Here is a 15,133-nt window from a genome sequence, read left to right as displayed (position 1 = left end):
GTTCTAGTATCTTCAACAGAGAAATGAAAAGGTCCATCCATTTCACTGTATTTTCAAAAAGCTAAAAGAAAAAAATCCCCAAATAAGACGGTTTGAGATTTTCATTGATCATTGATTTGTCACTTAGATAACAAGCTGGAGGAGCTACTTGTGTCCCCCCCCCCCCCCAACGCCTAAATAACACAAACAAATCAAACATGTAGACGGGGTAACACGTGGAGTCACTTTCACTATACTGAAGATGATTTGTAATTTACCCACCAACTGTCTTGCTTACTGGAATCATATTTTTATTATATAAACACACACATTAAGGAACATCAAGCTTTATGACTGAGGTCATATTTTCATTTATTAATAAGATGATTTATTAAAATAATGTCAGATACATTTTTCTTTACAGCTAATTTTCATTTCAAAACAAAGAAAAACATAGTAAAAATTACCCTTACACAGTAATGAAAAACATTGCTAGAATCCCAGGGGCACACAGAAGTTTGCCTCATTCATCCAGGTCAGCCGTCCTGTGGCGCCCCTTTTAGACTGGACCTTTGCTTCTTCTTGTCCAACTGGCCCATGACACGGTACAGTTTTTTACGAGCCTCCTTCTGTCTCTTCAGCTTGGCTTCCTCCTCTTTCCCCTTCTGCTGCAGGAATTCCTTGTGTTTGGCGTGCTGCACCACATGGTTTTTCTTCGTCTTGTAGTGGTGAACTGTGTTCAGAGCGTGGAGCAGGGCGGCCACCTAAAGCACCGGGACAAGAAACATTTTTCACTGCAAGAAATTGTACAAGGTGCTCTTGTTTTTAAAGCAGCCAACAACAAACCATTCTGTCTGGCCATTGTTTCAATCACATCATAAATAGAAACAATGCCATAACTTGTTATTTTTATTTATATTAACAGAACCACCAGGTCCAACGTCATTGCAACTCGAACCTGTGCACAAAACTATGGACATCCCGAAAAATCCTGGACAGATTCAAATTACTGCTGCCAAACAGAAAACTAAACACATAAGAAGGAGAAACCGCAGTTACAGTGACGTTGTGTAGTCATAAGTCTAAATCGTCAAATTAAAGTTTCAGTATAACTATGGCTAAGCGCTAAATCTTGATGAGCTGAATCAGTTTCACACACCTTCTTCTCGTGGGGCTCTCGGATCACACTGGGACGCTTCAGGTCTCGGGGTGTCGGTCCTTTACGTATCTTGTATTTGAGTTTGCTCTTGAAGGGCAGTGCCTTCTGGAGCTCCCTGGGGATGTGCAGGGGATTGAAGTGTCTTTGGGCTCGAACAACCGGCTGAGGGGAAAAGGACAAAAGTTTTCGAACCAGAAACTTCTTGTAGTGAGGTGACAGCGCTAATCACTATATCACCGTGCCACCCTGTCCAAACAGTGAGGAACCCCAGATATTCAGTTTACTGTCATAAAGAACCAAGCTGTAGCAAGTAAAGACTCTTAATCCTTCCTTCATGTATCACATCAGTTGTTTACAGATCATCAGACTACCTTGTACAGAGAGTCAGTGTTGGGTTTGTTGCGGATCTCCATGTCATATTTTATCTGCCCCAGGGTCCTCATGCCCGCCCAGCCGTCCTTCTGACCAACAGCCAGCAGCAGAGAGGTAACGGGGTTGTAGAGCTGAGGAACAGTGACTGGATACCAAGAGCGCAGGAACACAATGTCTGCACAACAGAGTCACACACAAACACAGTAAAAACATAGTGTCTGATTAGTTGTTAATTCTTTGCCACATGTCCACGAAATAGAGACAAACAGGTGATGATAATGGTAGAGATTACAGGTAAAAGAAATAAAAAGATACAAGAATAAGGAATTACAGGTACAAGACAACAAGGAAGTAGCTTTTTCAACACAATAAAAATCAATCTTATCATAATAATTGATTACAGGTACAAGACAACAAGGAAGTAGCTTTTTGCAACACACAATAAAAATCAATCTTATAATAATTGATCATAAAAACATTGCAATTGTAAACTTCAAAAGGAAAAAAACTAAAATCAAACTGAAAAAGTATGACATTCAAATGTTCTGCACCATTCCATCAGATGGAAATATTCTACATATCTTGAGCATCATTTTATTCACATTTCCCCAAAATTCAGCCTCACAGGTTTAGTTTATTCAGAAACAGTAGGATCACCTGTCTAAAATAAGATATAAATACAAGTCAAACTGGCACTTACCACTCATGAGCAGACGGTCCTCGAACGTGGCTCTGTAAGCTCCTGGTGGTGTTGACAACGCCTTCTTGATCTGACCTCTGACCCCTGACACTGTCCGCACAGAAGCACCTTCAAATTTAGCGACCTCCAGCAATGTATTGAACATGCCCTGTGAACAGAGAGAGAGAGAGAGATCAGGGAAGGTAAATGGTTTAATACAACACGTCTGCTTCTTCATGCTTCACTGTCTCAATACTTTCACTGTATGATTGCTTTATCTATGCCTATATACCTATGCTGTTATTGTGACATGTTTGTCTTACTTAACCATGTACTTAAACCTGGACAAAAAAAAACAACTTTGATTATGATGCAGATAACCCAGAGTCACTCCAGCTCATTAAGAAGGAATTCATTCATAAAGAATGTTTCTGGAGCAAAATATCTCTCGAATCTGGATTTGGAGATTGATTCATCAGTCTTTAAAACTAAATGTTTTTCACATTAAGGCTGAGAACCACGTGATAAATGGAGTTTCCTTACCTTAATGAAGCTGGTGTTCTTAAAGATCTTGTAGGGGTAACCAATGAGTTTCAGCTTTTTCACTACAGTCACTGATTTATCCAGATCCAGGATCACTCCTGTGGCTGCAATACGGAAATTAGCCTGCAGGGGAAACGCATAATACTTGCTCAAAAACTATCAATTCCATTAGAATTGAGACATATAGATGTTCGTCCAATAAAAAAACACCACAACATTCTGATATTAATAAGAATGATGCCTATTTTCATAAAGTTCCCATCAGGTCATAATGAAGGTGGCAATGATCTCACGTCTATTACAACTGGAATTTAAATTAGGTTAATCTCTGTAAGATTTGAACTGAACCAAGTGATTTAGTGACTTACTTTAACTCCTGCTACTGTCTGCAGAGCGAGGAAACCCGTGCCCTGTGGTGTGATGGGACCTTCAATGAGATACAAGAAAACAAAATCATGGTCATTATCATACAAGGGATAATCTTTAACAGGAATCAAAACAAAAGACTCGTTTTAGGGTCTGGAATTTCCATGTATTTGATATAACTAATTCTAATGAACCACAGGTCTAACACGTTTCAGCTTATTAAAGCTATGTGAATGGATAAAGACAGGAAAGTACATGATTGTACTACAAATTAAGGTTCATATAGATTCAAATCTCACTCATCACAATACACAAACAGTCGCCAGTGCTTTGACTGCATCTCACCCCAGATGGAGGCTCCACAGTGCATGTGCTCTGGTGTGTATTTGAGCAGGCGGTTGCGTCCGTTGTGATCTTCAATGTGGTAGAGGGGGATGGTCTGGAAGCGCCTCCAGCCCAAGGACAGGATGAGGGGGTCCCGTGTCTTCAGGATGCGCTTATACCAGCGGTGCTTCTTTAGTCGCAACTGACACACACAAACACACATGGACACGTTTGGCTTAAAAAATACAGATAATTCCAGAGTATCAAATAAAATGCATAACCCATAAGAGGTCATTTTTTAAAGTTGATTAATGCATAAGCGTCCAAATGGTCCAAATGTTTTCACAACCAGCAATTATATATTAAGGGACTTCGAATCTTTGAAGAGAATTCATGATTATCGACTGAATATTGATGAGTGAAGCCTTAAATAAACCCAAACTTAGTTAGTTTATATAGTGTCAACAATTTCATAGCACAATTCGTGATAGGCAAACCACTGCACGTACCTGCAGGTATCCTATGTTGCCTTCACTGGAGCCCAGACCTCCGAGGATGATGGGGTAATGGGGATCGAAGTTGTTGACAAATTCACAGGGGAGGGAGGAGATTTCTAATCTGACGTACATTCCTGGCCTGAAGCCTTCGTACTGCACTCGGGTGTCATCGTCCACATCCTCAAACTCTGCCCTGTTCAGCTGAGATAATAAGATAAAACATACAAACAGACACAAGGTTAAATGATAAATCACATACCTATTAAGACTGTAACAGTAACTGAAAGATAATAAAAAGCATCTCAGTGTAGCAAGTGATGATACCTCAGCCTGTTTCTGCAGCTCCTCCTTCAGGTCATCAAAGTAAGTTGCGTCTTCATCATCGTATTCTGCATTAAATCGCTCTTTCAGTCTGCGTTTCTTTTCCAGGCGCTTGTTCTTCAGGAGCTCATCATCATCGACCCTCACCAGACTCTCCTCAGCTTCATCCTCCTCCTCCTCCTCCTCCTCACCCTCACCCTTCTGTTAGTCACAAAGTGCACATGAAAGGATTTCATCAAACCGGGAAAAAAGTTTTTCCTGAGATTCCAGTGGCTGGAAAACCATTTTTTTTTTACATTCTAGAAATGTAATAGTAAATTGTTGCTACACAGACACAGTATGTTCCACATTCTATCAAGGTTCTACGTAAAATAGTAAATTAAATCACTTCTATGTAGTGTTCAAAAAATGAATTGATTGACTTTCAATTTGAGGGTTTACATCCACATCCGCTCGATAACCTTATATACATAGAACCAAGCAAAAGACTCCAAGTGTCACTCAATGTGGCTTTAAACAGCCTCTAACGTTTTTACAGCAGAAAATCCTCTCAGTCAGTGTCAGTATGCGAACGTGGTTGTTGAGGGACGGAGTGATGTGCTTTTGAGATTGTGATGTGGCTGATGGCGTTACAGTTAAGTTCAGAGAGGTTGGGTGTGGGAAGACCGATTACTGTGGCAGCAGTATGGGATTTATCTTTCAATTAGATTTGTATAGTGCCAATCATAACATACATTATCTAAGGCACTTTACAAAGTATTATAGAGAAACTTGAGTTCCCACAATGAGCAGCACTTTGGCGACTGTGGAGAGAACCAACTCCCTCATTAACTGGAAGAAACATCTGCCAGAGCCAGACTCAGTGTGGGTTATGCGTGTTTTGTCTGGTTTGTTAAAGAGAGAATGTTAAAGAAACATGATGGTTTGGATGATAGTGTTGTACCATTGCATGATAAGTTGGGTGGGTGTTATTGTCCAGTGTGAGTCCAAGGTATTTGAAGTGGTCAACCACTGAACAGACCACTGGAACATTCAGTCTGTTTTAACACGGCAATGTTGATATGCAAACTAAACTAACACACAGAAAAAATACAGCAGTGGAAAATGAGCTTAGTTTCAGATATTTAAAGGAAACTTGACGTACATCAGCTTGATCCTGCTGCTCCTTTTGGCCTTTGTGGACTTCTCCCGTTTCCAAATCCTCAAAGTCGCCATATAGTTCCTCTATATAAAGCATAACAGAAGATGGTATGATGAGATATATTTTTACACACCAAATGGTGTGTGTGCTTCTTCTGTCAGAAACAAAACTGAGCACAACTTCAACTTCATGCTCAACTCCAAATCACTAAGCCAGTACTAAACTAAAGTGGCAGCTCAAAAGCATTAGAGTGGATGGTTCTTCACAGCAGAAACATTTACTAAGAACCAGTATGAGTTGTTTCTCTTGCTGAACTCCTCTCCTTACCATCCTCCTTCAGCCGTGTGGCAGCATCCTGGCCTTCCTCCCACTTCCCTGTTACAAAGCAGTCTCTGATGGAGTTTAACATCTGGAAAAGACACATTTTACTTCAACATCTTTCCTGGATAACATATCAAGAGCACATGGGGATTGAAGAGAGGGAAACAGTTTTTTAGAAAAGAGTTTGAAATGACTCTACCTCCTCTAAATCCCAGTTGTGGGAGGTGTCAGGAATGAAACGGGAGCAGTCCATCGTGTTTGCCGTGACCTTTTTGCTCTGCTGAGGTCGACTGACTCGAAAAAGTCCGCCCAACTCCTCCTCATCCTCATCAGAGTCGTTTGCATTGACAACTGAAAAAAAAAACAGTTAACATAAATCAAACACATATTTGAATACAACTTAAAATGTAGATTCAGCCATGGATGGTCATTTGGATAATTGTATGCTGGATATAAATATGGTGGGTATTTGGGTCGTATTGATTTTCATGTAAAAGGTTTATAACCTCAAATTTTACACAATGTTATATCAAATTCTTACATAGTTCATATATACTGATTTTTCATTAATATGAACACAAGTGTAAATATGTAGAAATATGTCCATGGAATGAGCCTTGTGTTAAAATAAGAGGGGACATTAAATACCTGATCCATAAACCAGTTTTCTCAGATTGGGGACAGTTTCTTGTTGCCGTAGAAACGCTTCTGATGCTTTCTGCTGCAGACCCTCCTTCCACCTCAGATCCCCTGAGGATGAAACAGCAGAAGGAACCTTCAGTGTCACAACATGGCTCTTGATCAGAGTCTACATGGAAATGAAAACTGCAAATACTATTCTGACTAAATGTGATCAATTCAAAGAGTCAAACCACATTGTTCCATATTGGGGGGGAAACAACTTGACTGGTCTGGTCCAGTTAATTCTTTTGAGTGCCATCTGGACTTTGGTCTGAACATTCAAGTCTTATTTTTTTTCTCATATAATTCTATGTAATTCTGCAGTCTAAACCTGTGAGAGCTTTGTTTTTTATATGTAGTTCAGGTTTCGGTATCAGCAGCATTGTGAGGGGGAAAAAGTGCCATTATGTATCCTTATCCTTAAAACTGAACTGCATTTGAAAATAAACAGATGCAAAATTGTATTTACCCTGCTCATCCTCACTCTCAGTGGCCATTTGTTCAGCCGCTGCACCATCCTCCTCTTCCTCTGATTCATCATCTTCGTCATCTTCGTCATCACACGCTTCCTTGTCCTCCTCAGAACAGTGTCCAGAGTCTCCTGCTCGCCCAGCCTCCACCTTCTCTTCACTCTCCCCCTCACTCGCCTCCAGGTCATCATCACTGTCTGCAAACACCGGCACCTCAGCGATCTTCTTCCCCTCTACTTTCTCCTCTAGTTTCTGTTTCTTCACCAGTGGTGGGGTGATTCTTGAAATAGTTTCTGTCCCCTCAGATTTGGCTCTTGCTTTTTTGAGGAAAGTGGAAATGTTATCCTCTTCTTCCTTCTCTTCCTCCTCCTGGTCACTGTCCTCATCATCGCTGGAACCGCTGACATCATCATCATCCTCTTCTACTTCTTCCTCCTCCTCCTCATCATCTTCCTCATCATCTTCCTCCTCCTTCTCGTGGTCCTCCTTAGAGAAGACTACCGCCCTTCTCTCTCTCTGGGTGTTGGGATCCCAGACTCGCTTCTCGGTAGGACCCTCCTTCTCTCTGGCACACAAATATAAACAAGGTTAGAACATTTAGAAACTGTCATGGTTCCTCGATGCTAGATTTCTCTTTTGCCATTAAATGTTGTGTTTATCTAACATATTACACACGAATATCGCGACTGACAAACAACATATATTAGTTTTGAATGGAGTCAAATCAGGATCAGGAACATGGAACTGGATTGGGACACCATTAGTGAATACGGTTTTAAATAGAAATAATTAAAAACCTTGTGTATTTTTCTGCTCAAATAATATTATTTTGCTCGGTAATGGATACTGTTATTAAGGAGAGACACATAAATTGATCAAATTTAATTGTGCCCCAAAGTTCTTAATGCGCCCGCTCAAACTGTAACATCTATTCATTGTATACACTCGTGGGGGTTGATAAAAACACAACCTAAGGACAATGAAAGAGCCGGACCCACACTTCTGATTCTACATGCACTTTGGACTGCATCCACAAGGTTTGTGTGGACATAGAAAGACGGGTTTATACTTTCACATCCAGTGGGATATCAAAGGTATAAACTCAACTGAGCTACTTAATGCAGTAACTCTCATTTCTGTAGTGCCTGTCTGTGCATAAGAAGAGAAGAGGAGAGAGAGAGTGGAACTGTGTGTTGTGTCACCCGCTCTGCTGCTCGATGTCTTCCGGGTCCAGGGTGGCAGAGCCGCTGAACAGAGTCACTTTACTGGCAGCCATCTTTACATCCAGGGTAGCATGTGTGTCAATGAGGGACTGGACCAGCTCTGTGGTGGGCCGCACCTCCTCCTGCCCCACAGAAAGAAGAATACACAACAGAATTTCTATTGTTATCTCAATGGTCAAATTCTTCGATTAGTGAAAGCTGCGATGAACAACAGGCTGTCAGGTCTGTACAAAAACACCTCAGATCACTGAGATGTAGAACAATCCTTGCCATGCTGAGAGCGAACACACACCTGCTGCTGATTGACATGGCTGGCAGGAAGGTCGATATAAACGGCATCTTTGTCGTATACGACCCCCCCAACCCCAGCCATGGGCGCGTAGAGCAGGCGCTCCTTCTCGTTCAGTGCTCGCTTTTTTTGAGCATCTGGCAGCGGGCACGGATCAGGCAGGAAGTTCACGTCGGCCACCTGAAAGTCTCCAACACCTGCAAGAGGAAACAGCACTCAACTTAGCTTTCACAAATTTGTACAAGGAAATACCAGAGGAACGGAAAATTGTCTTTGGAAAAGTAACTATGTACCTGGGACATGGACTTGGCCTTTGTTTTTTAAATATGTCCCTCTCAGGTAGCCGTAGAGTGACACAGTCCGGTCACACTTGGGGTCTGTTCTCACCTTCTCGGGATCAGTCAGGTCCTCCATACTGTTTCAATGCACAACACAGTATGGTGAACATAATGAGTACAAAGTAAGAGCAAACAAGTGTGCCTACATGTCCAGCACATCACAAACTGACAGTAAAGTCATGTGACTCTGGAGTGTGCTCATCTCCAGGTCACACTCACCCACCGGTCAACCAGCACATAAGGATGGGACTGCTGCCACACCAGAGGACGAAACTTCATGACGGCGATGAAGCGGCCAAGGTTCTTCACTTCCTGCGTCTGATATTCACCGTACACCATACCAGACAGATAGAACAGCTTGGCCCCCTGAATGGTTCAAACACAACAGGCACACACGTGTGAAGTCTTTTATGATGTTGTTGATCATGGGCAGAGGAGTTTTTGTTTCAATGTGAGAGGTTGTGTATGAGCGTAGGGACGGGCTTCCAGGAGTAAAGATGTGAGCGTGTTGTGTTTACCTGGTACACCTCCGTCCAGAAGCGGTGTTTGAGGTTCTTCTTGGTCTTTCTCAGTGCCTTGTTGTTCTTGAATGAATCCAGATGTGTCAGCACACCCATGATACGAGGAAAGCCGTGGACCTGACAGATGTTGAGAAACTCAAAGGTCTCCATTTCGAAGCCGAAGCTGGCATCGATCAACATCAATACCTGGAGAGAGAAAACACAAAGAGGTGAAATCAATGTCATTCAAGACTCGTTATTCATCCTTACAATTCAGGTATTATATTATTATTGATTATATTCAAAAGTACATTGCTTCACATGTCTTAGAGACCAACTCCTTCATACGTGTATTAAAGCACTTACCAGGTCAGCTACTTTTGCGAGGTCAATCATCGTGTTAATGTCATTGCTACACTCCATAAAAGTTAGGCGACGTTTCTTTCCTATAGGAAACACAACAAATGGTAAATGGTTTTGTATTTATATAGCACTTTTCTAGTCTTGATGACCACTCAAAGCTTTTTACAGATCAGTTTCCATTCACCCATTCACACACACATTCATACAGTGCATCTGTTAGCAGCACTTTGTTGTTCTACGAGGGGCAATTCAGGGTTCAGCATCTTGCCCCAGGACACTTCGGCATGCAGATGGGGAAGACTGGGGATCGAACTGCCGACCTTCAGGTTGGAGGACGACCGCTCTACCCCTCAGCCACAGCCGCCCTCAACAAGCATTCACTCACCAAACATAAACAAGTGATGCAATGCCAGAGTTAAACTCCTAACCGTGTACTAACCACCAGAATTATTGATTAAAATCTCAAATGTCTATTTCTTTATCAGCACATGATATTATTCTTCACATGAGGCTGCAGTTTTGGGTCATTTGTGAAGGAAACTGAGGAAGGAAGCCAGGGAATTGTGTAATGGGTCCCTATTGGTCAGGGGCCTGAGCTATGGTGCAAATTCTACACACTGAGGATATCTTTAATTATCTGGGTTCACTTGACCTACCCTTTTTTTGTGCTACAAAGCTGATTCAGTTTATGTGGAATAATGTCCAAAAATGACATTTTATTAATCAATATGATCACAGAATTAGACAAGACACACTTAAAAGAATGGCCATTTTTGCCCTTTTGTCTGAAACAAACTATTATGAAAAGAATGGCTGTTACAGCAGAATGAAGCAACTTTAATGAAAGAGTCAGACTGTTGTGTCTGGACCGACTGACCAACAATTAAACTGCCAATATACACTCAACTGAACACCATGTGCATTAGAAACATGGGAGAGGCAGTTCTCGCTCACTTTATTAATTTTCAGTCAGGTGGCACAGGGTTATAATGGAGCAAGATTAAATGAATCCTTAGAGCATGACATCATGCCATGCAAATTAAATGAAAAACAGGTAACAGTTTCTTAAAGATGAGAGGGAACATTTAGTTTAAAACTCATATGGAGAGGAAGATCAGATAAACCATTTGCCACACTCACCAGAGACAATTGTCACAGGTCCACATATGTCCCCCAGCTTCTGCCGGGTGAAGTTTTTGATCAGGCAGCGGATCAGGGTGCTTTTCCCCACCTTGGGGGGCCCGACCACCACAATCACAATTGGTGGGGGTTCCAAGGGCGTCCGGTCCACAAGGGGTATGTGATGTTTTTTGCCCTTTATGTCTTGCGCCCTAAGGAAGAAAATACACAGGGGGGGGGGGGGGGGGGGTAGTTTCATATTTCCCATTCCTTACACAGACGGTGACTTTTGAAATACAGCCTGGAGGCTACAGGGGATAGAGGTCTCAGATTGTCTCGCAGATGTGCAGCACTACAGACACTGAGAAACACATCAGTACTGACCTGTGGAAGGTCTTGGCCATGCGGACAGCAGACTGAACCGCAAAGGCTTTGGGGTTGCGTTTCCGTGCATCCTCCTCCGTTGAGCCTCCCTGTTTCTTGAGTTTCTTCCTCTCCGCCTTGGGCCCGCTGTTCTTCTGCTGATGTTTTCTCTGTTCCTTTACTTTCCCGTCCATCCTGTCGACTGCAGCACAAAGACACTACACATCATGGAACAGCAGGTGTCAAGATACATTTGCCTGCTCATGCTTTAGGTAAGTCCCTGAGAATATACACGAGCAAATCTGGGTGAAAGATACAGTGAAAATGTAGTATTCAAAAAGTATTCATGCCTCTTTTTTTATACACATTTAAATGTCTTTAAATAAGCATTAACATGAATCTGTGAATTAATTGAATACCTCAGTGTTGTATGCAAGATGTATGCTTATAAATGGGAGTGGCACATCCCCCCTATACCTTGCACATGTTTATATATAAACATGAATATATGAACCTGTGTATTATTTGAATAGCTTAGTATTGAATGCACAATAACAGGGTAGCTATGTTTATATATGACACTAGGCCCAGTTTAATGTAAAACACAATGTTATACTATATATAGTAGGGGTCCCTGCTCCATCACTGGTCTGAAAAACGTTGAAGACCCCTGCACTAAGAGACAGACTTTGACTCATCCTGAAGACACTGAGGGACAGACAGAAACACATCCTGAAGACACTGAGGGACAGACAGGGACTCATCCTGAAGACACTGATGGACAGACAGAGACTCATCCTGAAGACACTGATGGACAGACAGAGACTCATCCTGAAGACACTGATGGACAGACAGAAACTTGTCCTAAAGACACTGAAGGACAGACAGACACTCAACATGAAAACACTGTGGGAAAGACAGAGTTTCATCCTGAAGACACTGATGGGCAGAGGGAGACTCATCATGAAAACACTGAGGGACAGAAACTCATCCCGAAGACACTGAGGGACAGACAGAGACACATCCTGAAGACACTGAGGGACAGACATGGACTCATTCTGAAGACACTGAGGGACAGACAGAGTCTTATCCTGAAGACACTGAGGGACAGAGACACATCCTGAAGACACTGAGGGATAGACAGGGACTAATCCTGAACACACTGAGGGACAGACAGTCTTATTCTGAAAACACTGAGGGAAGGACAGAAACTCATTCTGAAGACACTGGGGGACAGACAGAGTCTTATCCTGAAAACACTGAGGGAAGGACAGAAACTCATCCTGAAGACACTGAGGGACAGACAAGAGACTCATCCTAAAGACCATCTGAGTAATATCAGCTCTCTTGTTAATGTCCACGATGGAGCTCCGACAGGGACGAGGGCAACACACGGTGAGAGTAGAGGAGAGTCTGCTGAGCTCTCTGTGTTTTAGTCGGTCAGGCAGAGCAGGACTTCGGCCATGTTTCCTTCTGAGGATGGAGAAATTGTGTTCGTACAACAGACGCTAACACTCTAACGCCACATGTTCATCAAACAAACCGATAGTCCAAACCTGCAGATGAAGTGGCTACAGTCAGTCTGTTGTCTCCTCTTCTCACGTGTGTAACGCGAACTCCGACACGGAAGTACAAGGATGTGCCACACGTTTGTGAAACGAGTGGAAACAAATTTCAAAAATAGGTTCCGCAAACACTCGGCGCTTCCGTTCTATTTCTTTTTCTTCTGATTACACTGGCGGTTGGGAAACCAGTTCAAAGACATCGCCACCTATCGGACAATAAATACAACTATATAACTGTGTCCTTATTAATTTACTCCAACCGATTATGCTTCTTCACATCATTTTTTTTACATAATAAAATAAAATAAACAGCAAAAATATGCAGAAAGATGGGGAAAACCACTCAATTTATATACAGTGTTTCTTCCTCACTGTGTTTCACTTGTGGAAGATAATATGTGTCGCTTGTGTTGTTTATAAATACTCTACAGATGAAATCGAGGAATATCTTCAGTACAGTTTACAAATAGATTTTATAAGGAATGAACTGAAAAGATTTGACTGTTTGAACGAGATGTTTACCCAAAATAACCAATTTGATCAAGTGATTCCCTCAACTGTTGTTAGACTGTATATGCTGCATCATCAGTGATGGGAAGTTGTTGTGCCTTGCAGGTTAATGAGGCGATTTGAGTTCAAAAGTTACTGTTACTAAAAGTTAGCCCCCTATTTACAGAATGGACATCAAGATGAAACATTGGGTTTAAGAAATATAAAAACTTTCAAACATTTCTAAGTATGTAACCTCAAACCAAACCTGGTCTGGTTCTGTAACCACTCTGCTTGACAAGTTCGAGTACGATAGAAATGATTCAGAAACTCACTTTTGGCACATTGGCCATTTAATCATTGATAAACATATGTCTCAAAACAGACATAATAGTGATTTCCATTTTACATTCATGAGTGCAAAGTTTGGCTTCTTGCTTAGCAGATGTTTGCAGCACCAACACGTTCTCGTCTTAGCTGGAGACATATGTGAGATGATAACTTGTACAGTATATGACCCAGTGCTAGTTACTTAATTAAAAGCCCTCAGTCCTTACATGAGTGAATCAGGCTGTGAAACAGTGCAGCATATACGTTGTGTCCACATCCGTAGATCTGCTCAACATGGTGTCTGCTGTGTTCAGCTGCTTGCTCCTTTCTTCTTCTCCTCCAACTCCTGCATCTGCCTCTGCCTCCTCTCCAGGACCTCCATCTTCCGCAGAAGGTTGCGTTCTCGCTCCTGGGCCCTGAGCTCGTCTACATCCGTGAAGAAGCTGTGTCTGCAAGGAGGACAGAGGATGATCAAGGTGGTCGTTGTGTATGGTATAGAATAAGATATGGGGAAATCCATTTTTTATTTCACAGAACATTTTTCCCTGAATCAAGACAATTTCCAAACAACATTAGGACTAGATCATTATTTGCCAAAAGCAAACTTAATAACGATTTACAAACATTTTGTAAATAATTTAAAATTGTTTCAGGGAGATATTTGAAAAAATGTAGATAAATTTACAGTTATAAACTTAAGGACTTTGTGGGCATATGGACTAGAGTGACTTTTGACAAACATGTGCTAATGAACAGCAACATAATAAGCGTAGACTGCGGGGTTAACTGACAGTGAAACAGCCACGTGTACTGAAGGGGCTTCAGTGGAAAAAAGAACGGGAAATGCAAAAACGTAATAACTCCTGACACTGGGTGTCGCTGCCGGCATTTATATCACACATGCAATATATGTTTTATGTGCAGTATATATTATATGGCAGTGTATTATACGTGAAGCGTGTATCATATGAGTAGTATATTTTATACATGCAGGTTATTGTATACTTTCAGTGTATATTATATGTGCAGTGTATATATACATGAAGTTTATATAATACGTGCATAAAATATTATATGCTTGGTACATACTATTTGCAGTGTTTATATGGACAGTTTTCATGTATGGTGCTGATCAATGCTGTATGTATATTTAAAAACCAGGGGACTGATACGGTCCACTGTCGCGTTCCATTACACCTCGGAGCTCGGGATGACGTAACACATGACCCCAACTGAGTGTTCCACTTAAACAGGAACAATGTTTACGTTAGCCAGTCAGCCATTGTTAGCCAAACCAGTTCATATGGACGCCTCACGCGACCTTTCACGCACACTATCGCCGTAGTAAAGCGTCCACAGACAGTAGTTCGCGGACGACACGTTTAATGAATGAAGTGCTAATAAACTTTTAAAGCTACAGTTTTCGCTACTATTAATATACGGGGGCATCTTGGATTTCGTACTGGGAGGTGGTGAGATTCCTCCGACCTTCCGAGTGACTCCGATTTGAGGGGGTGTTCCGGTTGCTACTTCCGACTCGGGGTTGGGAAATTCCGAGCTCTGAGGTGTAATGGAACACACGCCTCAGCCGCATGCAGCACAGAGATCGGACCTGTTGAAGAAAGCTGCGGCCAGTCCGACGATCAGCGTCCCGAACAGCACCGGCTTGGTCAGACGTTTCCCTGCAGACAGTCTGTTCGG

At 42.0% G+C, this 15,133-nt stretch overlaps 1 protein-coding gene across 1 annotated transcript; it reads right to left on the bottom strand.

Annotated features, from left to right (window-relative positions):
• Window positions 1-334: 334 nt before the first annotated feature.
• Window positions 335-12,684, bottom strand: bms1 (BMS1 ribosome biogenesis factor). The gene is made up of 23 exons (XM_062413949.1): window positions 12,605-12,684; window positions 11,070-11,250; window positions 10,707-10,897; window positions 9,570-9,649; window positions 9,222-9,410; window positions 8,927-9,069; window positions 8,659-8,780; window positions 8,369-8,562; window positions 8,056-8,198; window positions 6,853-7,418; window positions 6,351-6,452; window positions 5,902-6,053; window positions 5,709-5,790; window positions 5,385-5,464; window positions 4,244-4,441; window positions 3,932-4,120; window positions 3,444-3,624; window positions 3,101-3,159; window positions 2,733-2,855; window positions 2,211-2,358; window positions 1,510-1,685; window positions 1,139-1,300; window positions 335-743 (listed from the first exon to the last, which is right to left on the bottom strand). Exons 2-23 carry the CDS (start codon window positions 11,240-11,242, stop codon window positions 516-518), a joined length of 3,681 nt encoding a protein of 1,226 aa, XP_062269933.1. The 5' UTR covers window positions 11,243-11,250; window positions 12,605-12,684; the 3' UTR covers window positions 335-515.
• Window positions 12,685-15,133: the final 2,449 nt, after the last annotated feature.

Source organism: Platichthys flesus, chromosome 20 (genome assembly GCF_949316205.1).
Source record: "Platichthys flesus chromosome 20, fPlaFle2.1, whole genome shotgun sequence".
Taxonomy (NCBI): domain Eukaryota; kingdom Metazoa; phylum Chordata; class Actinopteri; order Pleuronectiformes; family Pleuronectidae; genus Platichthys; species Platichthys flesus.
Note: the sequence above shows the minus strand (reverse complement) of the source record. Positions and strands in the feature narration are given on the sequence as shown.

What these genes read in the sequence shown, in the direction of transcription:
- bms1 (XM_062413949.1), bottom strand. Translation starts at nt 11,242, where the DNA reads ATGGACGGGAAAGTAAAGGAACAGAGAAAACATCAGCAGAAGAACAGC. An exon ending in AGGCCAAGTCCATGTCCCAG is followed by an intron (nt 8,563 to 8,658) that starts GTACATAGTTAC and finishes TTCCTCTTGCAG; the next exon opens with GTGTTGGAGACTTTCAGGTG. An exon ending in CACACGGCTGAAGGAGGATG is followed by an intron (nt 5,465 to 5,708) that starts GTAAGGAGAGGA and finishes TGCTTTATATAG; the next exon opens with AGGAACTATATGGCGACTTT.